Here is a 23,425-nt window from a genome sequence, read left to right as displayed (position 1 = left end):
TAGTTCTTAAATCTAATTTAGCAGTAGCTCAAGGCTTTGTGCATCATGATCAATGAAGTGAGGCTGTGTCCCCAGGGTGTGTTCTGTGTTCCTTGAATACCAAGATGCTGCCCTGTGCTTGACAAGGCACAGCCCTGAGCTTGGTCAGTCAAGAAGAGACTTAAATTAGGGGTGTGGTAATTTACAGCCATTGTAGCAGGACCCATTAGTCTTTAGGCAAAAAGTAAAACATGCTATCTCTTGAGATTATGGTAGCTTTCAGAGCTCGAAATAGCGACAACTTCCTACGACCATTACCTTGAACTGAGGTATAATCCCTCGCCAATGACTGATTTGTCAATACCATGCATTAATTATATTTGTCTTCTGTGTTTTAGTTTGTATTTCAAAACACAAATTGTCACTGTACCATCAGCTTTTCCTATTTTTATGTTTGTTTTTACTTTATTCCTTACATTTGTGGTAGTATTTCTGTGCTTGGTTTTAGATACATAGACTATTTGATACTGTGATATTAAGAGATTTTAGAAGAAAAGGTCATCAGCTGTCTTTCTGGACTATTCTGGGCATTTTGTACTATATTTATTTTGGGTCCAGCTTTTCCTGCCCTTGATTTCTGATTAGCTGTTCCTCCTCCTTGCCTTGGCCTCTCATCTTGCTTGGAAGCTTTTCAATAGGTCTGAACTTGGATGACTGTTTTGTTTAACAAATAAACACGATGTCAATCTTGGGAGAGAGGGAGACACAGGATGGAACTTTCCATGAATGCTTCTGGTTCTAATGCCTGGAATTTCTGGAGCCGGGTTGTTAGCTTCCAATACAACGGTGTCCGGAAGTTGTTTCCTGCTCGAGGGGATTAGCTTTTACAAAGGGAAACGTGAATCCTGGGGCGTTTGCAGAAGTTTTGGATGATTTGTGGGATTTATAGTGTCTTGCAATTTGTAAATTTTTAAAATTAAAAAATGGATTATTTGCGTACAGAAGGGGGCTTTTTGGTTCTTCATAGTGGAAATGGGTCCTGAGTGAGGTCTGGTGTACAACACCCCTTTCTGAGCCTTGCACCCAGATGGAGCCTCTTGTGTTGTTGGGATAGTGAAAAAACAAGCGTCAAGCAGGAAATAAATGGCCTTCAAGGAGTAGCAGACCTTCAAATGTAAGATTTCTCCCAACAGAAAATAGTGACACCCCAAACACCTATTTACATTGACCCACCCACAGCACCCCCTAGCCTGTTGGCCCTTTCTCTGGCCTCCCCTTGTTAGCCAGAGCAGCAGGCACTTCTCTGGGAGTCTGTGTCCGAGTGATTCTAGAGGGACAGAAAATACCCACTAATTCTACTGGAGTGTTGTAGGATTCAGAATGTGGTTTCCTTTTCCTCCCTTTGTGGCCCTCCTGAATCCTCAGAAGGTGGCGCTGAAAAAAATTGATGTGTTATGTGTGGTTGGTTGGTTGTACTCTTTACTTGATAGAATACAGTCGATTCTTGTTATTTGTAGTAGTTACAACGTTCTATAAACTCACCGCAAATACTGAGTTAGTGAATACTGAACCATTGGTTAAACCATGGTTTAATCAACTTAAACCATGTATAAGTTTAGGTTCCTGTGAGCCTCTGTCACATTTTCTCAGTTGATCAATACATAGCCTTGTTTCTTTTTTCTTGTTGTTTTAAAGATTTTACTTATTTGAGAGAGAGAGAGAGAGAGATGATGAGCAGGGGGGAGGAGTAGAGGGAGAAGCAGACTCCCCACTGAGCAGGGAGCCCGATGTGGGACTCGATCTCAGGACCCTGGGATCACGACCTGAGCTGAAGGCAGACGCTTAACTGACTGAGCCACCAAGGCGCCCTCCATAGCCTTGTTTCTGTTTTAAGGCACCTTATTTAATATTGTTGATTCATTAACATTGAACTCACAATCAAGAGCGCTGTAACCCATGCCTGAACAGAGCTTATCTAACGTGTTTATAGTATAGTATGAAACACGTGTTTATAGTATGAATGCTGATCTGAAACAAGGCAGAGCATTGCCTTGTTCCACCTCAGCTGGGACCATGCTCGCAGGCCACTCAAATGTTTTGCTGCTCTGTGCATGTCCATGAATGTCCATTGAAAACACTGCTCATATTGATTTTGGGGTTACAAATGAATTTTGGCGAGTAGGCACATCCACAAATACCTATTATGTAACATAAGCAAAGTAATCCCAATTATTGCAGCAGGAACCCTTTTCAGTCCAGCTCTGTAGTTCATGTACCAGACTAATCATTTAAGGTAAAAAATTGAGTTACAAGTTGGTATTGTGACCATTACCCAGAACACATTTTTAAACAGCCTCGTGTAAGATGAAGACCGTTACGGACAGCTTGCCCAGTTGGTCATTCCTGTTGTTGAGCAAATGACAACACTTCTGCCAGGCTTTGAACACCTAGAGGAAAGGAACAATGTCTTGTGTATCCCCATGTCCTTGGCCTGGAAGATGATAATGGCAGGCACATGGTGGAACCCCAGTGAGGGAATGGCTACTAAAATGAACAGATGAATGAAAGAGCAAGGAGAAGTCTGCTTGGTAATGCCTGATAGTCTACTTCGGGGCACCTGAAGAGTCTGATGCATCTTTTCAGCTTAGATAATGTCCTGTCTCCTGTGTTTATTAAATTAACTCATGTAAATGCTTACTAATTATCAGAGAAAGTAGTGTCTAAGAGCTGATGTAGCACGGAGGGTGTTGCAGCTGGCCTGAGAGAGGAAGAGCAGGACCGCCAACCATACTGAGAAAACTACTTAAGGGCTAAAACCGCATTTTAGTCCTTTTTCCATCTCACCATGCAGCCTGGCTGGCCGTTTTTTCTTTTCTTTTTTGCTCTTATTCCTACTGCCAGCTTCTCTCCTCTTCAGGCCCATTGCCACACTGCTGTGATTAGAAACCTTTCTAGAACATGGATTTAATCATCTCAATAGCTTGCTTCAAAATCCCATTCTCCCCAGAAGATACAATTTAGAACTCCTTCATGATCTGGCTTCCATCCCAGCACGCTTCCGATTTCTGTCCCTTACCACCCTGTGCTTAAGCGAAACTGCACTTTGCACGGTTTGCCACGCATGCCTTTAAGACTTTCGCTTTTGCATAGGCTGTTCCCTTTGCCAGTGTTGTCTGCTCCTTCTCCCAGATCTTCCCCTTTGCTGGCAAGATGCCCATCCCTCCGACAAGTATGAATCCTTCAAGGGAGGGGTCTATCTAACCATCTTGGTGCGCAGCCTCTAGCACGTTATGTTCAGTAAGTGTATTTGAATGGGTGAATGAATCTAAACATTATCTGGAGGGTTTGGAAATATGAAGACTTCAAAAAAAATCTTTTTGAAAAAAAGGGACGGTAGAGTGTCAGTATCTACTCAGACAAATAGAAAGATGTGACCGTTCACTAGCTTTGTCTGTTGTACAAAACTGACCTTTTCCACTCGGGAAACATCTACACTATACCACGCTCCCTGGCCCCCAATATAAATATCCAGGGACTAGACTTAATTAAAGTAGAAGCTAGTTAAATTTTATGTGAGAGGAAATGGCATGCAATTTCAGATATTATCTGTTTCAATTATTTCCTGCAGATAACCATTCATTTCACCATTTCATGGAGCTACCATGTCCAAGAAACTGGGCCAGGGGCTTTGGAGCATGAAAAGATAAGATAAGCAGAACACAGTTGCTTTTGTCTAGCGGGAGAGAAAGACAGGGCAGCACATTTCTGTAAAACAGGATAAAACGTACACATATTACAGGGAGAGCTATGGTAGCACAAAGGAAGGTGAGATTATTTCTAGCCTGCTCACTCCTGTAGAAGAGCTTGAATTTAACATGAGCCTTGAAAGGGTGCATTTAGGAGTCGGTAGGTAGCAGGGCAGACTAACATGGTTAGGGCATTTGCAAAGAGAGGGGACAGTATAAGCAAAGCACTCAGGCAGAAAAGTACAGGGTATGAGGGGCGAGTGCGGAGCATTATAAAATAAGACTGGAAAAGTACATTGGGATTTGATTTTAGAGAGATTTAATGACAGTTTGCTTGGACTTAATTCTGTAGGCATAAGGAGCTGTGGCAGATTTTTAACAGGAAGATTTTAAAAAGGAAATATGTGACAGCAGCTAGCAGCAGCTAAAATTTGTAAGCACATACTGCGTGCCAGGCACTTTTTCTAAACCCTCACCACAACACTTTGAGGTTAGTACTACCAGGATCATATTTTATAGATAAAATGGAAAGCCCAGATTGGTTAAGTAACTTACCAGCATCCATAGCAAATAAGAGGTAGACCTGGGACTTGAAGCCAGAAAGTTTTATTTGAGAAATTTGGGTTTTGAACCTGGTATTGAAGAATAGGATTCAAGGAGTCTCTGAACTTTATGAATTATTTGCGAAGTGTTAATATATGTGAATATATCTGATTTGTTTAAGGAAACTCTATAGCTTTAATCCTGTAAGAGGAAACACCAAAAAATGTTAATAAGGACTCTAGAAGCACCCTGTTTTGCTCTCACAAGTTCCCCAGTATATTCAGTGCATTATATGGTGACTGTATGCTTATGCTGTTTCTTAGGTTTGAAAAAGCCAAACACTCTCTCACTGCTGAAAATAAAAGGAAATGTCGAAAACAGTCTGCAAGAATTAGTACTATAAAGTGACAGGCTGTTCCTTGATTTGTGAAAAACAGAAAACGTCCAAGAAGGTCTTTTTTGAAGGTAAACATGAGCTATCCAGACCTTGGGACTTTTGTGATAACTTGAACGAGAAGAGAGCCTAGCTCTCCATTGGGCAAAAATTATTCTTTTAAATTTCAACAAAAGCTAAAGAAACTTCTGAAATCTGAAAGTTTTTGAAAAATGCCTACATGCTAGTCTGCTTTCAACTGGATCAACTTACAGTTAGAGGGACTTGTGGGGTGAATATTTATTAACCCATGAGACTGAAAATTCCTTGCAGCCCGTGGTAGATCGAAAGGCAGGTGCCAGTATGAATGAATGAATCCAGATTAGAGAATTGCCTAGCCTGTATCATTTAGAAATCAATACCTAAGTTTCGTTTAAAGATTTTAATGCTTTAAATATGTACATCTTTAAGATACTATTATCACACAAGTATAGCAAATGCAGTATTTTATTTTCATAGCAAAGTTCTGGATTCCCTTCTTACTGGAGTTTTTCTTAAAATTTTCGCATCTTTGTTTATCATTTTCTATTTTATATTTTTTTCCTGGTCCATTTGGAAATAAGTTACCAATACCGTGATGCTTCACTCTTAATTTCCTAAGAACTAAGGACATTCTTTTACATAGCCATAATATTCTTATTACGCACAATAAAATGATCTAAGATACAGTTCATATTCAGATTTGTCCACCAATTAAAAATTTTTTTTATCATAGTTTTGAGAATTTGATGAACGATTTATTGAAGGATTATGAATAACAATTGGTCGTCATGTCTCTTTGGTCTCCTTTGTGAATTGTCTGGTCTCCTTGACTTTTTCGTTTTCTCTTATTTGGTATTTCATGATGTTAACATGTTTGAAAAGTCTCAGGTGGTTGTCTAGAAGAATTTCTTATATTCTGGATTCATCTGACTGTTGGATTCCTCATGATGAGATTCAGGGTAAACACACAGGGCTAACAACAGAAGGTACATGCATGATGTTGGTTCGACTGAATTGAATCATTTGGTTAATTAAGCTGGCGTTCACTAGTTCTCTCCATTGTAAAGGTACCTAATCCCCTTGAAAACTAATAAATAGTCTGCCGGGTAGTTCCCCGAGACCATGTGCATGTCTTGTTCTCTAAGAGCCCATTCACCCAATGGTTTTAGCATTTAATTTTTTTTAAAGTTGTATTTAAATTCTAGTTAACATACAGGGTAATATTAGTTTCAGGTGTACAATGTAGTGATTCAGTGCTTCCACACAACACTCGGTGCTCATCACAGCAAGTGGGTTAGCATTCTTTTTTGATTCTTATGTGCATCTGTTGTTATGGTGGTAGTTGTGATAGAGTACTAACTTAATTTGTGGTCACTTTACTGGAGAAAAATTCTCCTTTTCATCCCTGTGCCTGTTTGGGGTAAAACCTAGGCCCCAGAGACAGAGGGCAGTGGAGGTGATGAAAGGGAAACATAAAAACAACTCTCCAAGCCTGTATTAACGATGAACTTGAACTTGTCCGGTGTTTTCCTTTTTAAGTGGGTGCACGGGAAAGTTCTGTGAGGAGAGGGAGATCTGTTTAGTTGTGGGGTTTGCACTTAAAATAATCAATCTTTATTGATACAGATGAGGACAAATGAAGTTAAATTGCCATTCTGATTTCCTTCTAGACCAAGAGAATTCAGTAATAATGAGTTTTCATTAAGCAGCCACAATCTGAATAGATATTTGATGTGTGTCCTCCCATTTGAAAATGCCTCAGAAATATTTCTTTGGGAAGCATAGTAGATTGAAATCCAAAGGGCATCAAAACCATGGAATTCCTTTGAAAGGTGGAATAGTCAACAAATTGTTTAGTAGGGGGATTTCTTGATCTAGGTTTATAATCCTTTTGGGAATTCATCTTAAGGCTTTTGTACCCACCTGACTCATGACTGGCTTGCTCAGTGATTCGGTGTTATCTGATGAGGATCTTATTTCACTTTTGTGAAAGGAGAGTGTTGTTCTCTTTGTTGGGGGATGAGGGGGTGAGGGGGTAGTGGGAAAAGGTTGACTCCAGGCGATGCAAAATAAGGCCTCCTCATCCATCTTGAAATTAGAGGTATACTGCATGCAGTATACCTTCTTCCATATGCAACTCATAATGAAAAGACTTATTTTTGATGCAGTTAGCTATCCCTCCTGCCAAAACAAAACCGTTCTTAACTCTTGGGGTAAAAACCCTACCAGGCAGTCTTAGGAATTCATTTATAATTTGTTTCATTTTTCCTTTCATTGTTTGGTAAGAGGATTTTGGACACTGTTTTTGTGACCAGGTAGACCTAGACCTCTGTATCCTCGGGAGCCATGAACTTTCACATTACGTTACGTCTGAAGAAAATGATTTTGCCTTCATTTTGATGGTACGGTGCACACATTTTTTTCTGTCATGAGATCCTACTGAGTAAGAAATTGACATGGGGTGGGCTATAAAATTTATATTCGTCTATCTGATTCTGTGTGTGGAGAAAGCTGAATACTCTCTACGTTTGCTTGATAAGTTTTCACTGTATTCTGGCTCATTATGATGTTACAGATTCTAGAATATGAATATTTAAGGTAATACTTTGCTAGTTCGAGTAGCTGAGCTTTATGGGTTTCAGGTTGAGCAGTTCACTTGAAGGCATGGTTTTAGTTTTGGGTATTGAGATAATGGGAATCCCAAAATGTATTGTGTCTGGCAAGTGCAATCATTCGATGCTTAAGGTTATAGGAAAGGTAGGATCTTTCAGTGATCACTTCCATTTTGCTCTCGGTCCTTTTGATGTATAGTGGGCCTCCTCCAACCCCAGCCCCATGTATGTGACAAAAAGTGGAGAACCTGGTCATAGTTTAGCATGTAGCTAATAGCCTCATAGCATATTTGACACAATAATGAATGAGGAGGTATTGAAATATTTCCTATTTTTAAGCACTTCGACTTGCTTTCTGAGATGTAGCATGATAACCCTAAAGAATATTTCAAATTCTAATTCTTTACATAGAATATTTGTTGTAAAGGCTTATAAAAGACATTGTTTGGACTTTAGAGCTAAACCTCATACCCGTCAAGCAGGTTTATATAACACTGAAAAATAAGCACAAATATGTAAGAAATCTTGCTAATGAACAGGGCTCCTTATTCACCACGGGCCGTCTTTTGAGGTAGCTCATTTTGGTTGAGTTTTTCTTAGAGTTTGGCTTAATTATTGGAGAAAAAGTTAAAATAGCAGAGCTCTGGTTACTAGTGCCACGGTGGTAGTAGATGTCATCTTTTAGGCATGTCATACATCTAGTCTAAAGCAACATGAAGGCTCCATGTCTGTTCGTTGAATTAACATTTCAGATTAGTCGCTAACTTCCCCTGGTGTTAGGTTTCTCAGCCTGTGGGTCATCACCTCTCTTGACCTTCCACGGATTTCTGTTTTCTTCCTGCCTCCCCTCTTTCTACTCCCATGCCCGCTCTTAACTCTGTCCACCCTAACTTTTAACTTCAAGAATAGCAACTCTAAGCTGTTGTATTTCACTTTTTAAAAAATTACATAGGAAAAAGTTGAAAGAAGTAAGATATATTAAAATCATTTTAAAAATTCATATAGCCAGACCACTCCATACCAGACACTGTGTTAGGATCCCGCCATAAAAAGGCACTAAGAAGTTAGTCTGTAGGCAAAATAGTTACATAAAGAGACTGAAAAGTACAAGTCACGGGGTGAGGGTGGCAGGATGGGGACTGGGGGATGGCTTAAGGAAGGATGTGGTCAACTTAAGCTGGAAGGATCGTTCTTGGCCTCATAGTAACTCGAGAGTGGAGTTTTTAAGGAAAAATTCCCCAGGGAGCTGGGGGGGAGGGACTTGAAAAGGCAGTAGGGGGGATTCTCCAGGAATGGAGAAAGTAATCCCTGTGTTTCATGTGTTGGCCCTTACTGTTGGGGAATGTGGTGACTATAGATTAAAGGAAGATCTGGAAAGGGCAAGGCTTTGTGAATGCTACTAGATGTGGTGGATATGCTGCAATTGAGGAAGGAGGTGCCTGGGTTGGATCTGGAAGGGACCGAAACTCATGAACAGGGGTTGGTAATGGGACTCAAAGTCTTGGTGAAGTCAAAGAGAAGTGGAGGTGGCGGAGGGCGTTGGAGGGAGCCAGTCAAATGGGAAGATGTTCTCAGAGAGTTGGATGAAGTGAGGAGTCTGCCTGTGAAGAAGCTCAGGATGTGACCATGAGCATATATTGCTAAGAAGGCCCTGTTGTTTGATTTCTTCCCTCCCACCATACTGTCATTCCTTGGGAAATATCATCCCCACTGTCTCTCACACATAACCAGTGAGGACTGCACAATTTAACACCACACCGATTTATCCAGCAGCTTCAAGTCCTCCACCTTTAACTCAAGCAACCTCAGACATGAAACTTTTAACAATCCACCTCCTCGTGTTGAATTGCTTATTTTTTAGTACTCAGTGTGTACCTCATACAGACTATCACCTGTAGCCTGTTCTAGTCATATGTTTACATGGCTTTATCTCTTGACTAATGAGCCGCCTGAGCCCCAAGGATGGATTTTGTTTTTGTAAGTTAGAAAAGTACTTAGCACTTCTGTGTGCTAAATATTTGTGGTAGGAAGGAAGGAAGAGAAGAAGGAAGGAGAAAAGGGAATTGAAATTGAAGAAAGGGAGGAATTTGAGATCAAAGAATCCCATGCTTTAGGCACATGAACTCTGCAGGTCATGTAGGCTGGTAGCAAAAGCTGAAGAAGGAGGGCTCTCAGGTAAGCCTGTGGGTGGATAAGGAGAGTGGTAGTGGTCGTGGGGAGGGGAGTTGATATCAGTAAGAGGGAGAGGTCAGAGCAAAAGGGTGAGAGATGAGTACAGTCTTCCTTAAAGAAGTTGAAATTTAGAGGAAAGTTTACTGCCAATTGTAAAGGAATTTCAGAAGACACAGTGGGGGAATGGACTGGGAGAGGACTCGCTTGAGTCAAGATCTGCAGAAACCCATAACTTTGGGTAAATATTGCTTCTGTGTGGGAGATATTTCCATGAGAATTACTCTTCAGCTCTCACTCTGGGATGTCCCTTGGATCGAGTTTTCTGGGGGAGATCCTCTGGAAAATGAATAGCGTCAGCAACAACGAAATTATCATTATCTCCGTTCTTGCAACAACCCTGTGAGGTTCATATTATCTTCCCCATCTTCTGAACGAGGAGGGTTAGACTTGGAGTGGTTAAGTAGATTCCCAATCCTCACATTCCGCCTGAGTGAGCCACTTATTCTAGCCAATGCAACACACACTAGAACCAGTGATGTCCCCTGGGAACATCAGATCCGCCGTCTGAACTCCTGACACACTGCCAAACTGAAATCCACTCCCTGAGTGACTCAGTATCCTCTGCCAATTGTTCGAGCCCTAGAAGTTCAACTAAAACCACACTACCATCGTGGGAATCTGATGGGTTATACTGCTGCCTTCTGAAAATGGGCATTTGGGTTAATATTAAGAGGAAAATATTTAAAATTCGAGTAAAATACAGTAAGAAGGGAGGAGGAGAGCAAGAATGCCTTCAAATTAGGAAGGACAATACTACTTAAAATTCACAGAGAATATTCATCAGTCTTCTAGACAACATACAGACTTTCAGCCTGAGTCAAGATGGTGGGCTGGAAGAGGAAGACATGGATAATAAGAGTATGTGTTATATTTATTAGAAAACAGTTAACTCATGGGGATTGTAGAATAGGGGCTATCAAAAGGTTAAAACATCTGGCGATAGAGGGTGTCTTAATTCGAGGGCGTCTTGAGGTTGGATTCTCTTGCCTCTGTGAGAGAGTCTTTTCTTTTGTGCCAGCTGTTGGGGTCTCTCAGTGGCCTCCTCGGGGTGTGGTCTCCTGAGAAGCGAGGCGAGGACTTGCTGTCTTAGCCAGCGGAAGACCCCCCTGAAGTTCACACAGGAGAGGGCCTGTGTGCTGGAATGAGCGTCCTCCTCCTCTGGCTGACTGGATGAGACCGAGGAGGTCTCTATAGTGCTTGTCCTTTGGCTGCCAGTTGTCTGACTTATCATCTGCCAAGAAAATGAAGGAGTTAAATATGCATAACCCAGACAACAATGGGGCCAATATTTACCCACTTACCGAATTCAAATCCTTTTGTCAAAAATAATCCAACTATAGGGCGCCTGGGTGGCTCAGTTGGTTGAGCGACTGCCTTCGGCTCAGGTCATGATCCTGGAGTCCCAGGATCGAGTCCCGCATCGGGCTCCCTGCTCGGTGGGTGGTCTGCTTCCCCCTCTGCCCTCTTCCCTCTCGTGCTCTCTGTCTCTCATTCTCTCTCTCTCTCAAATAAATAAATAAAAAATCTTAAAAAAAAAAAATAATCAACTATAAATGCAAAATTTTAATATGTCAACGAAAAACACAGGGCTGGGGGGTGGGGATGGGTATCATAACTGTTAGTCTTTTCTTAACTTCCCTCCCCTCTTTTCTCCTTCAGTGCTCCTCAGTATTTTCCCTTCAACTCTACCCTGACCCCTTTCCTTGCCTTCTCTCTCCATCTCCGGGCTGTGTCAGACCCTGAGGGAGGCTGGCCTTGCTTCAGAGCAAGTAATGCTCCATGCATTTCAAACTGGCCCCCCCAACCAGGTCCATCCCCTTTTTGCCTGTAAGGCATCTCTCTGCTCACCTCAGCAAGTTCATGTTCCCGAAGTCTTGGAGGAATCTGTGGAAACCGGATGATCCCTTCATGTTGGCAGGCGTGGGGCAAGTCCTGACAAGTATCATGTTCTTGATGACTGACCTGAGCTATGTCTGGAGGGGGGCTGCTGAACAACTGGAAATCTTCCTCCTGAGCAGATCCAGGGAAGGCAGAGTCACCACCTTCCTCGTCTTTCTGATGTTCTAGAAATTTCTCAAGCTTTTGCACTAGACTGTCCAGTTTGCTGAGAGTCAGTTGTGTGTTCTCTTCGGGGTACTTGTCTATCCACTGATTGCTTCCAGTTATGTCCCAACTGGCTATGGAGTCTGAATTGTTAGAGCCTACGTCAACATCCCAGGCCAGGGTGATGCTGAGTTTGCAAAACTGCTTTGGGTCGTCCCGAATTTGGTCTCGTCTCCTCAGGAGTCTGCCTGTACTTTCAGTCCTCCACGTCCCTTGGATAGGAGGGACAAGGATTGAAGGGCCCTTGGGAGACATGTCTTCACAGGAGATGGTGTTCTCGTAAGAGAAGGTGTCTTCACAGGGGAAATAACCCACAGAGAGGCTCAGGTTTGATTCAGAGCTGCAGGCTGTGCTGTCTGATCCGTCGTTGCTGCAGGATGAGTATGCCATGTTGTTCAGGGACTCAAATCTCAGGTCTCTCTCAACTCAGGAATCTTCAAAAGAAAGGAAAAAATAGGTGGGACTGGGGAGGAGAGGGAAGTCATGATACTTAAACAATAACATTATTCATTCCTTTTTCTATTTGTAACTATGCCATTCTGGTAGAAGTTCTTCCTATTTTTGTATTCTTTAATGAAGGACAAAAAAGGCCACCCCCTCCCTTGAAGAAATGTCTTTCTTTGTATGACAACCCTCTCGACTAATCCTCCCCACCTGCTACCACTCGTCATCTGTCTTGCTGCAGTTGAAACAACTTGCGTTTTAAAAGAAAAAATGATCATTGTATAAAATTTGAAAAACACAGAAAAGTATGAAGATGAAATTAAATATGCTTATGATCCTACTGTCCAGAGATATGGATAACCATCACTGAAAACATTTTGGTGGATTTCCTTTTCTTTTTCTTTATACGGACATGTATGTGTACCTGTGTATTTGTACATATACATACACATACATATATGTGGATGTCACATCAGGTATTGAAGCTAAGATTATTATATTTTGTGGCATACCCTACAGTAAACATGTATATGGCTATTTTGTCATTTTTAACGACTTTCTTATTGATGACCATTAAGTGGTTGTTATTGTTTTAATAAATGTCCAGTAAACCCCCTTATCAATAAATCCTTGTGTCTCCCTCTATATTATCTGTGGATTTAATGGATCAAAGATCACGGATAGATTAAACTGGAGTTGATATCGAATTGCTTTCCAGAAAGGTTATAGCCATTTAGATGCCCATCCTCCCACCATCTGTTGGCACTTTTTAGTGCAGCTTTTTCTGTGATGCCCCAGTAGGTACGTGGGGATGGGAGAATACACACACACACACACACACACACAGTGTCATGCCCTGCTCTGGTGACTGCCCACATGAAAAAGGTGCTGCCAGCTCCTGAGCCCTAAACTGGGGATGTTAGAAATCCTTCAGGTCCTGACTCACAGTGGCTAGAAGTCCAACTGCCAGAAGTCTGTGTTCTGGGACTGTTGGTTACTATGGCAACACAAGGCCCCAAGTTAGAGTCAGAAATGTGGGAAGAGAAAAAAAAGGGATAGAAAGCCACAAGAGCTATCCCCTTCTAGTGTTCTATTCTGTGCTCATCCCGTCTTGGGCTGAAGAGGATCCCCCTTGAGGGCAGAAGAACAAATGCGATGGCAGGTCTTTCCCTCCCATCACATGACCGTGGAAGATGGCTCCTGTCTTAAGGGAGTTTAGAGCCTGCTTGCTGAGGCGGACCTAAGCAGCCTGTTATAGGACAGAATGGTAAGTGCAGCAACAGGACGTAAAAATAATATCAGGGGAGAATGAAAGGAGGTACCTCACGCAGCCAGGGTGAGATTGGGGTGGGGATGTCAGGAAAGGCCTCCTGGAGGAGAGTACTTCTGATCTGAGTATTTATGAGGGAGTAGAAGTTAGTGAGGTAAAAGGGGTAGAGGGGGCGCCCGGGTGGCTCAGTCGGTTAAGTGTCTGACTCTTAATTTGGGCTCAGGTTGTGAGATCAAGTCCTATGTAGGGCTCTCTGCTGAGTGTGGAGCCTGCTTAAGATTCTCTCTCTCTCCCTCTCCCCCTCCCCCTCCCCCTGCTTGTGCTCTTTCTTTCTTTCTTTTTTTTTTTTTTCTTTTAAGATTTTATTTATTTATTTGAGAGAGAGAGAATGAGAGACAGAGAGCACGAGAAGGAAGAGGGTCAGAGGGAGAAGCAGACCCCCTGCTGAGCAGGGAGCCCGATGCGGGACTCGATCCCGGGACTCCAGGATCATGACCTGAGCTGAAGGCAGTCGCTCAACCAACTGAGCCACCCAGGCGCCCTCGTGCTATCTCTTTCTTAAAAAGGTCGGGGGTTGGGGGGGAGAGGAGTTGGCGGAGAGGGCCTTTCCAACAGAGGGGACAGCTTGAGCAAGGACACCCAGGTGAAAAACAGCTTATTGTGTGGGGAGATCAAGCATGATGAGGTAAATGGGGGTCAGTGAGATCATGGAAGGCTTTCCACCCCTGTTAGGGAGCTTGGATTTTATCCTGTAAGGCTGTAGTCAGGATGGTGGTATTCATTTATCAGGCATTCTTCCAGGTAATTCAGAATATATTGAAATACTTGGCACGATTAAAACAAAACTTACAGTGAACTTGGCAGCATGGATGTTATTGGTTGACTTTCATGAGAATAGGATCAGTAGGTTTGCACGGCGTTGAGGAATGAATGAGAAGAAAGGATGTGAGAACAGTGAGTACAGACTATACTTTAGAAATGTCTGAATGAGAAAGTAAAAGAAAGAAGCAGAGTCAAGGTTAGTTTCTGCACCCACTCCCCAAATAAAAAAGGGGCAAGGAATCGATACAGGGGGGAGAGTTTCAAAATATAAGAGATTGCTGCTTTTGGAGAGAGTAAGGGTGGGATTCATGGCATGGGTAGAGGGATGGGTTATCCCTTGATATTAGAAGGAAGAAAGTGAAGATGGATATAGAGAAATATGTAAGAATGCAATGCTGAAGACCTCCATTTTCTTCTTTGAGTTTCCCAGCTAGGCTTTTGTCTTATTGCAAGATTAAGTCTGCATTTTACACCAATTCTGTTAACTGGATAGAACTCTGTCCAGTTCTGTTAACTGCCTCCAGTAACATGAGGTGTCTTGGTCCTTTCTAGAATTGAAAGCAGTATCCCTTCTGTTCACCAAGCCCTCCTACTTCCCAGGCTGCTCTTCCCTTAACCACTGTTGTGAACCCTTCCCTTTCCAATGGCATCATGAAATTATTTGGGAATTGGTCAGATCATAGCTCCACAGTGATCCAGTCTGGTCACTTTGCCTTCACTGCTGTAGTATTCTCAGTGGGTAAACCGTAGTGGAGGTAGTAAATCTTTCATTGTTTCCAAATGTGCAATTCTGAGGACAAATGTGGGTCATATAGGATCAAAGGCTCTCAGTTGCATAGACTAAACCAAAAAAACTTCTACAGCAAAATCATCTTGATAAAGTCAGTATAGCAACCTCCAGCCTGGTGTAAACTGTGAGGCTATATGATACTGCTTTTTGGCCAATTCAGTGATTTTTAGGAAGGGACTAGGGCACCTACTCAGTTTCCTAGAGATAAAGCCTATGTGTACTTTGAACAAGTATATTCTTAAATTAACATTGCTTAGATTTGCTTTTGGTCCATTTTGTAAAAGTTTTAAATAGCGTTAAGAGAAACCATAAGGTTTTTACATTTATCAGAAAAAACACATGGATTTAAACACACACACACACACCAAAAAAAAGCCAAGAAATACAAGTCTGACTTAAAAGAACCTCTCAACTCATTGGAATCTATCAGTTGCTTAAGATCCTTTCCAAATATTTTTCTTTATTTCCTTTTAACAAGATTACATTTTTTTTAAAGATTTTATTTATTTATTAGAGAGAGTGTGCATGTGCATGAGCAGCAGGAGGGGCAGAGGGAGAAGCAGGCTCCCTGCTGAGCAGGGAGCCCGATGTGGGGGGCGCGGCACTCTCGGGGCTCGATCCCATGACGCTGGGATCACCAGCTGAGTCGAAGGCAGACGTTCACCGACTGAGCCACCCAAGTGCCCCTAACACGATTACATTTAAAGCTTGCTGTGCCTCAGGTTTTTCACTGTTGTACTGGTTTAAATTTTAGGTTCTGTTAAATAAGATTGTTTTTAGGCAACTGTGTTTCAGGTGATGGAGTTGGGGAGAAAAACTGTATCTTCTACCCAACGGCTGGCGAGTGACCACAACTCCCATGAGTGCCTGGGGACCTGGGTTAATCCCAGGGGGGTGGAATTAGGACCTACAGACTCCCTAGCATTTATTGAGCATTTACTACATGCCAGGTCCTGTGCTAAGCACTTTATATGTGTTTGTTTAATCCTCACAGCAACCCCATCAGCTAAGTGTCATTATTTGTTCTGTTTTACAGATGAAGGAACCAAGGCATGAGCAGTTATGTAACTTGCTCACATTTCAAGATCATAAACCCTAGAACCTGAATTTAAACGTAGGAAGTCTGGCTCTAAAGCCCATACTCTTACTTTCTACACACTCTTGTCTCTCAGGGGGCTGACCGCCTCCCTCCTCCCTGGAAGATCCCTGGGAGAGTTGACACAGCCCAAAAGCAAACCCGTGTTCTGTTTCCATGAAAGAAACCACTTTGAGTGGAGCTGTGTGTTCTAAAAGACGTGCAGGAGTGTGTGTGGTACGTGGGACTGGCCCAAAACAATGGCATCCACATTTGGGGTGGGCTAAAAGATTTAAAATAGGTGTTCAGCTTCCTCTTTGGTATAATGAGACCTGGATCACTGTGCTCTGGCTTTTTCTAAAAACCCCTGTGACTGCCTCCCAGAGCACTGGGAATCTAGAAAAGCATTTGTGAATAGCTTTCTTTCCGTGAAGGTAAGGGAAAAGCCGTTTGTGGTACCATTACCCATGGAAATGTAACACTTTGAACTAAATATAAACATTTGAATTGGAAAAATTATTTCCCAGCCTAAACCACCAACATTTAGAGTGATCCTGAAGATAAAAGAGTTTCAAATGGGGGAAGCTTCAGAAAAGACTTGAAAGTTTATTTATTTATACACTATTCTCTCTCTCCATGTTTACATATACATGTGCAATTGATACTTGAACAACACAGGGGTTAGGGTACTGACCATCCCCCCCACAGTTGCAAATCTGAGCATAACTTTTGACTCCCCCAAACTTAAATACTAATGGCCTTAAGAGATATTGTATTGGGAAAAAAAGTCCATGTATAAGTAGACCTGTGTAGATCAAAGCTATGTAAAGCTATGTTGTTCAGGCGTCAACTGTGTGTGCATATACATACATATATTTCACTTTAATGTACAACTCTTACAGTGAAAGTGTCTGAAACTCACCTTCTCTCTTGTCCCAGAAAAAAAGGGCATAGTTTGAGAGAGATATATATATATATATATATATATTTTATTCAGCTTTTTTTCCAAAGAAGCAGTGACCTAGAACCTCTTTAGGATGCCATGATGAGCAGTGTAGTCAATTCTAAAAGATGACTCAGCTTTCACCTGTAATAAGAGATCAGGGATTTTTGGTTCTTAACTAGCTTGTATTAATTTCTTTAAGGCCTTAATTTGATTTGCTGGTCAAGCTTCTCTTGGATCACAGTTAATCTAAATATGACCTGGCTCATCATAACCTTTTCTCTTAAAGTAAAATCATCCATAGTGAAACCTCCTGAGACTTTTAAATTTTTTTATTTTTTAAAAAGATTTTATTTATTTGAGAGCAAAAGGGAGGCGGGGGAGAGGGAGAGCAGACTCTTCACTGAGCAGGGAATCCAATGCAGGGCTCCATCCCAGGACCCTGGGATCATGACCTGAGCCGAAGGCAGACACTTAGCCGACTGAGCCACCCAGATGCCCCTAAGATTTTTTAAATGATAGTATGTCATGAATTTATAATGTTTTGGGCCTGAAGCTAGTAATAACGGTAACTTTAAAAATTGGAACACTTCCTAAAATCCACTTGGCTTGGTAGGATTTGGACCTGAATATACAGAGTAGGAAGTTTCTAATTTAGAAGTTAAGCTACTGTTAGAGTTCATTTTGTGTGTTGTCTTCACTGAACCATAGGGTACCCAGATATCTGATTAAATATTTTTTTGGACGTGTTTGTGGAGGTGTTTCTAAATGAGATTAACATTTGAATGGGTAGACTGGGTAAGGCAAATAGCTCTCCCCAGTGTGGGTAGCCATCAACCTAATCTTTTAAAGGCCTGACTAGAACAAAAAACTGAGTAAGGAAGAATTTGTTCTGTCTTTGAGTGAGGACGTTGGTCTTCCCCTGCCTTTGGACTCCGACTGGAGCTTATTCTATCAGTTTCCCTGGTTCTCAGGCCTCAGGCCTTGGACTGGAACTATACCACTGGCTCTCCAGCTTTCAGATGGCAGATCTTGGGACTTTTCAGTCTCCATAAATGCATGAGCCAATTCCTTATAATAAACCTGTGTGTGTGTACCCATACCCATATACATATATTTACTATTGGTCCTGTTTCTCTGGAGAACCCAGTCTGATATCGCTGCTTATTTTTTATCTTTTGAAATTATGAACTAGTTTAGCAATACAAAAATTATCACAGACTCTGTGATATGATACACTAAGGACACAGCATCATTTCTGTGGTAGTCTTGCCCATAATGCATAATCACAGCCTAAGAATGAGACGGTATCAGACAAACCCTGATTGTGAGCCGTTCAACGAAATAACTCACAAGTGTTGAGGTCATAAAAGACAAGGAAAGACTGAAAAACTGTCAAAGACTACAGAACACCAAGGAGAAATAACAACTACAAATGTACTGAGGGGAGCACCTGGGTGGTGCAGTTGGTAAATTGTCTGACTCTTGGTTTCAGCTCAGGTCCTGATCTCGGGTTGTGAGGTCCGGCCACCTGGAGACCTGTGGGCTCTGCACCCAATGGGGTGTCTGCTTGAGATTCTCTTTCTCTCTCTCTGTCCCTCTGCCCCTGCCCACTCCTAAGTAAATAATAAAAGAAAAAAAGTACTGAGGGATTCTGGGTAGGATCCAAGAATAGGAAAAGGACATTAATGGAAAACGTAGAGTGATTTCAATATGTTCTTTATTTAATAGTTTTATAATGGTATTATATCAGTTAATTTCCCTGTCTCATCATTGTCCTCGTTGCATAAGATATTGGTATTAGAGGGAGTAGGTGGGGGGATGTATAGATACTGTGTTTGCAACTTCTCTGTAACTGTAAAACATGGTCAAAAATAAAAATTTTTAAAAAGAATACATAAAAATATAGTAAATAAGAAACACCTATATACTTACAGCTCAGTTCAGTCAAGTCTTAACATTTTTCATATTTAATTTAATTTTTTTTTAAATTTATTTTAAGATTTTATTTATTTGAGAGAGAGCATAAGCTGGGGAGCGACAGAGGGAGAAGCAGGCTCCCTGCTGAGCAGGGACCCCAATGTGGGGCTCGATCCCAGGACCCCGAGACCATGACCTGAGCCAAAGGCAGACGCTTAACCAACTGAGCCACCCAGGTGCCCCTGATTTTTTTAAAGAAAAAACATTCTATATAAAACTTAAGACCCTTTGTATTCCTCCCTTTTCCCTTCTACCCAATTTTTCCCAGGATCACTCTCTTGAATTTGATGTTTATTCACCTTAGACATATTTTAATATCATCTTTACATGTTAATATATGGTTTTATTTTTGGAGACAAAAACCAATGTAAATATGAATTTAATTTTAATACTACTGAACTTTACACTAAAAAATTGTTAAGATGGTAAATTTTGTGTTGTGTGTATTTTACCACAAAAAGAAAAAAAAGTTGGGGGGGGGGGACTCAGTGTAAACAGACTACAAGAGATGTTCTTTAGAAAACAGGAAGTCCCCTTCTTCCTTTAGCTTGTTTTGTTTTATAAGAATTATTGTGACAAGAGCATCCTTCTTCTAAACCAAATTCTTAGCTGAAATATTTAGTGTTTATTTTTGGGGGTAGGGAGAGGACACTGTACAATTTCCTACAGTCTAGTTACAGGTTTATTCCCAGACAAAACCTTATCAAAGCTCATGTACCTAATTCAAGGAGAACGGTGTTTTGGTGTAAAGCAAAGTTCAATGTTACTAAGCCTTTACCGATGCTACATACTCTGCTGGGAGCTTTCACATGCTTGGTCATTTAATTTAATTTAATTTAATTTCCATGACAACTGCCTGAGTTGTGTATTTTTATCCCAATCTTAACTTCTTTTTTTTTTTAAAGATTTTATTTATTTATTTGAGAGAGAGAGAATGAGAGACAGAGAGCATGAGAGGGAGGAGGGTCAGAGGGAGAAGCAGACCCCCTGCCGAGCAGGGAGCCCGATGCGGGACTCGATCCAGGGACTCCAGGATCATGACCTGAGCTGAAGGCAGTCGCTTAACCAACTGAGCCACCCAAGCACCCCCAATCTTAACTTCTTGTACAGTTCAGATTACCCAGATCTGCCTTCAGAGTCCAGAGGCCCTCTGGAGGTAGGCTGCTGAGAACTAGCCCCAGCTGATTATACAGCTGGTGGACAGTGGCAGTAGATGAGGGCTGTAGGTCTCCCATATGCAAGCATTCAAGAGCAAGCAGGCACAAGAACTGCACACAGCCTTCTTTTGTAATAAGCTCCATAACTGCGCCATCCGACAGAGCAGCTACTAGCCACATGTGGCAATTAAAATTAAAATCAAATTAATAATTTGGTTCTTCAGTCACACTAGCCACATTTCAAGTGCTCAGTGACTGCCTGTACCTAGTGGCTAGCTTATCACAGGGCAGACAAAACATTTCCAGCATTGTAGCAAAGTTCTGTTGGACAGAGCTGCCTTAGAAGGTCTTTATGCTGTGTCCTTCTGTGTATTTGGGTAGCACTCTGAACAAAAAGTTTCCTTAGAGACAGATGGGACAATAGTCTAGCATCAGGATTTGACTTTCTTGTCAGGATCAGGTGACAAGATTTCCTTCAAAGCATCTAGAAAGAGGACTGGTGTCAATCTCCAGCAAGGCACCATTTTGAAAAGTTTAGACAACTGGGTTGGATAGATTCTTATTCCCACTTCAGCATAAACAGAATATATCTGTACAATACTTATAGCCCACCATGAACACCATTTGATTGATGAAAAATCATTTGTGGCAGCCATTAGACTAAGCAACAACGCCCTGGTGTTCAGCAGATAATTGACTTGATTTTCTGTTTACATAAAAAGAGGGATAGAGAGAGAGGTGGAGAGGTGGTGGGAGGAGCAGAGGGAGAGAAAATCCTAAGCAGGCTCCACACCCAGCACCGAGCCCTATGTGGGGCTCGATCTCACAACCCTGAGATCATGACCTGACCCAAAATCAAGAGTTGGATGCTTAACTGGCTGAGGCCACCCAGGCGCCCCTATATGAGCTTTTGATTAGTCATTCAAATGCTAACTGCCCCCAGAGTGTAGGTTAAAAATAATAATCCCCTTTGTGTCACAAGTGCCTAGGTTGAAGTATTTTGAAAAATAGCAGGCACTGTTAACAGCCTGTGTATATTTCTGTCTCATTCAGTCCTTACAACAGCCCATCTCATTGGTATTGCTGATATTAACTTCATTTGGGTCTGACTTTAATTCCCCAGGGGCCTGTGGCCAGACTCTTGCATGATGGAGACGGTTGCTTCTTTATTTGAGAACTAAATGCAAATTATTTATACAGTCGCCAAACAGATAGGCATGTAGCCTTTCTTGTTTTATTTCCTAATGTTAGGGCTTATACTTACCTTGGGCCAAAACTGGTAGTGCCTCCCACAACACCAAATGCGGGGAATCCATATAGTCTTCTCCTAGCTCTCTGTTAAAATACTTCCTGTACTTTTCCAGTTTTTATTAATTTAACAACTATGTGCCTACCAATTGGGTGCCTGTCAAATTCCAGATCACTTCTAGCAACAGCAAATCCATTTTTAACTTGGCTGTGCTTCATCTACAAAATAGAGATAATCTTTTCTTGTAGAGTTTTGGTAATGATTAGAGATTATATATGTGGAATGCATGGTAAGTGTTCTTTTTTTTATTCCATAGTTAAGGAAACTGAAACTACTTCCTCTTTCATTGGCACTGCTTCTCTGGAGAAGATGTTTTTATTTTATTTTAAAATTTCAAACATAGGGGTGCCTGGGTGACACAGTTGGTTAAGCGTCCAGCTCTTGGTTTTGGCTCAGGTCATAATCTCAGGATTGTGGAGACTGGGCCCCTGAGTCTGGCTCCGTGCTCAGTGAGGAGTGTGCTTGTCCCTCTCCCTCCCTCTCTGTCCCTACCCTCACTGCTCATACTGTGTGCTCTCTCTCTTAAATAAATAAATAAAATCTTTTTTAAAAATTTCAAACATAGACTTGTTTCCAACTCTGTGTATCAGAATCCTGTGTGCATTTAATAATTATACTTGTGTTTATATGATTATCTGACCATCTCCTTCCCCTGGGCTGGAGTGTCCACAAGAGAAAGGTGGATCCTTGTGGTTGTCAGGCAGTTTCTACATCCATCAGCTTGGTGACTGGTCTGTGAGCCCCTCCAGGATTCTGACGGTCATAAGGAACCGCCGTAGTTATCATCCTTTCTCAGTGTTTCACTTGGGAACTGCACTGGAGACTTTCCATTTCTAGTACATTTTCCAGTCAGGGTGGAAATGCCTGGAAGGGATCCTTTTGGGGCTAAGCAGAGGCCTGGTGAAATGAATCCCATCCAATCTGGACATTTAGTTCTTCCTTTGCCATTATTCTGAATTGGGTAGATGGTTCTCTTGGTGGAGAGAGTTTTCCACAAGAAATCTTTGGGGTGGAGGATGGGGAGGATGTAGACTACTCCGCAGGTGCTTTTAGTTATCTCAGAGGAAACAAGAAACTACAGAGCCTAGTTGGCATTTTACTACAGTTCCTTAAAAGACTAGCAATAAAATGCTCAAAATGCAAAGGTTTTGTCCTGGTTCTCTGGGGTGTTGCAAAGGAAGGGGGCGGGGGGAGGTGGGAATGAGGTATAGAAATCTAGGGAGATGTGCTCAAGGTTGATAATCCAGAAGGACCCCGAGAGTTCAGAGGTAGAAAGACTAGCATGCAGCTCCCAAACTAACCCAATGGGAGAAAATGTGGGTAGGAGGTGGCCTACATTGTTTTCCTTAAGTTCTGCAAAATCAGAAAGATGGTATGCCGTAACTGGAGAATGAATAAAGAGTGAATGTGGATAGAAGCAGAAAATGTGAATACCTATTACAAATAATGACTAACTTCATTTTAATTAGAAGGGAATTAGGAGAAAAGAAGAATGGGAATAGGTGAGCCTAGGGCGGGGGCTTGGAGGAGATGCAGCTGGGATGTCTTGCTACCTTTCTCTGGCCACTATCATTAGTCATCACAGAGCTCCCACTGGCAGACATTGCCCGTGGGCCCAAGCTTCCTGTCCTTGCTCCCCCTCCTACCTGTAAATGCTTTTTACATGTCTGTCCAAACTTTTCTTCGCACAGATAAAGCTTTCTCTCCACTTCCCTAAAGATAAATAAAATTAAGCTACAGTCGGTTCCCCACCTCTGGCTCAGATCTCCCACGGCATCTTTGAGTAGAGCTGTTGTGTGTTTGCACAGTGGTCTCCATTCAGTTATGAACCACTTGCGCGTGCCTCCTTTGGAAGACCGTTTGTTACCCAGAATCCACTGGTGGTGGCGGTCCTACCAGCATTGGAACTGGTTAATGAAAATGACATTGGTTAATGAAGACTATAGGAAATGATCAGGCAAGGCATTTCCAGATCTTTCAAAGTTAAAAAAAGAACTATTTTTAG

The 23,425-nt window shown here is 41.9% G+C and overlaps 2 protein-coding genes across 10 annotated transcripts in view; one reads left to right on the top strand and one right to left on the bottom strand.

Moving 5' to 3' along the window:
- The window catches only part of PPFIBP1 (PPFIA binding protein 1), a 177,747-nt gene that overhangs the window by 69,959 nt on the left and 84,363 nt on the right, over positions 1-23,425 (top strand). The window lies entirely within an intron of this gene.
- CUNH12orf71 (chromosome unknown C12orf71 homolog) lies at positions 10,444-12,020 on the bottom strand. Its single transcript, XM_035027826.1, has 2 exons — positions 11,490-12,020; positions 10,444-10,758 (listed from the first exon to the last, which is right to left on the bottom strand). Exons 1-2 carry the CDS (start codon positions 12,018-12,020, stop codon positions 10,444-10,446), a joined length of 846 nt encoding a protein of 281 aa, XP_034883717.1.

The sequence above is a fragment of the Mirounga leonina genome, unplaced genomic scaffold (assembly GCF_011800145.1).
Source record: "Mirounga leonina isolate KUSES-001 unplaced genomic scaffold, KU_Mleo_1.0 Mir_201, whole genome shotgun sequence".
Classification (NCBI taxonomy): Eukaryota; Metazoa; Chordata; class Mammalia; order Carnivora; family Phocidae; genus Mirounga; species Mirounga leonina.
This window is presented reverse-complemented; position numbering and strand designations above follow the sequence as displayed.

Excerpts from the sequence above, each read along its gene's own strand:
- CUNH12orf71 (XM_035027826.1), bottom strand. The coding sequence starts at position 12,020 with ATGGCATACTCATCCTGCAGCAACGACGGATCAGACAGCACAGCCTGC. Across the intron at positions 10,759-11,489 it reads CCCCTCCAGACATAGCTCAG|ATGATAAGTCAGACAACTGG; the intron begins GTCAGTCATCAA and ends TTTTCTTGGCAG.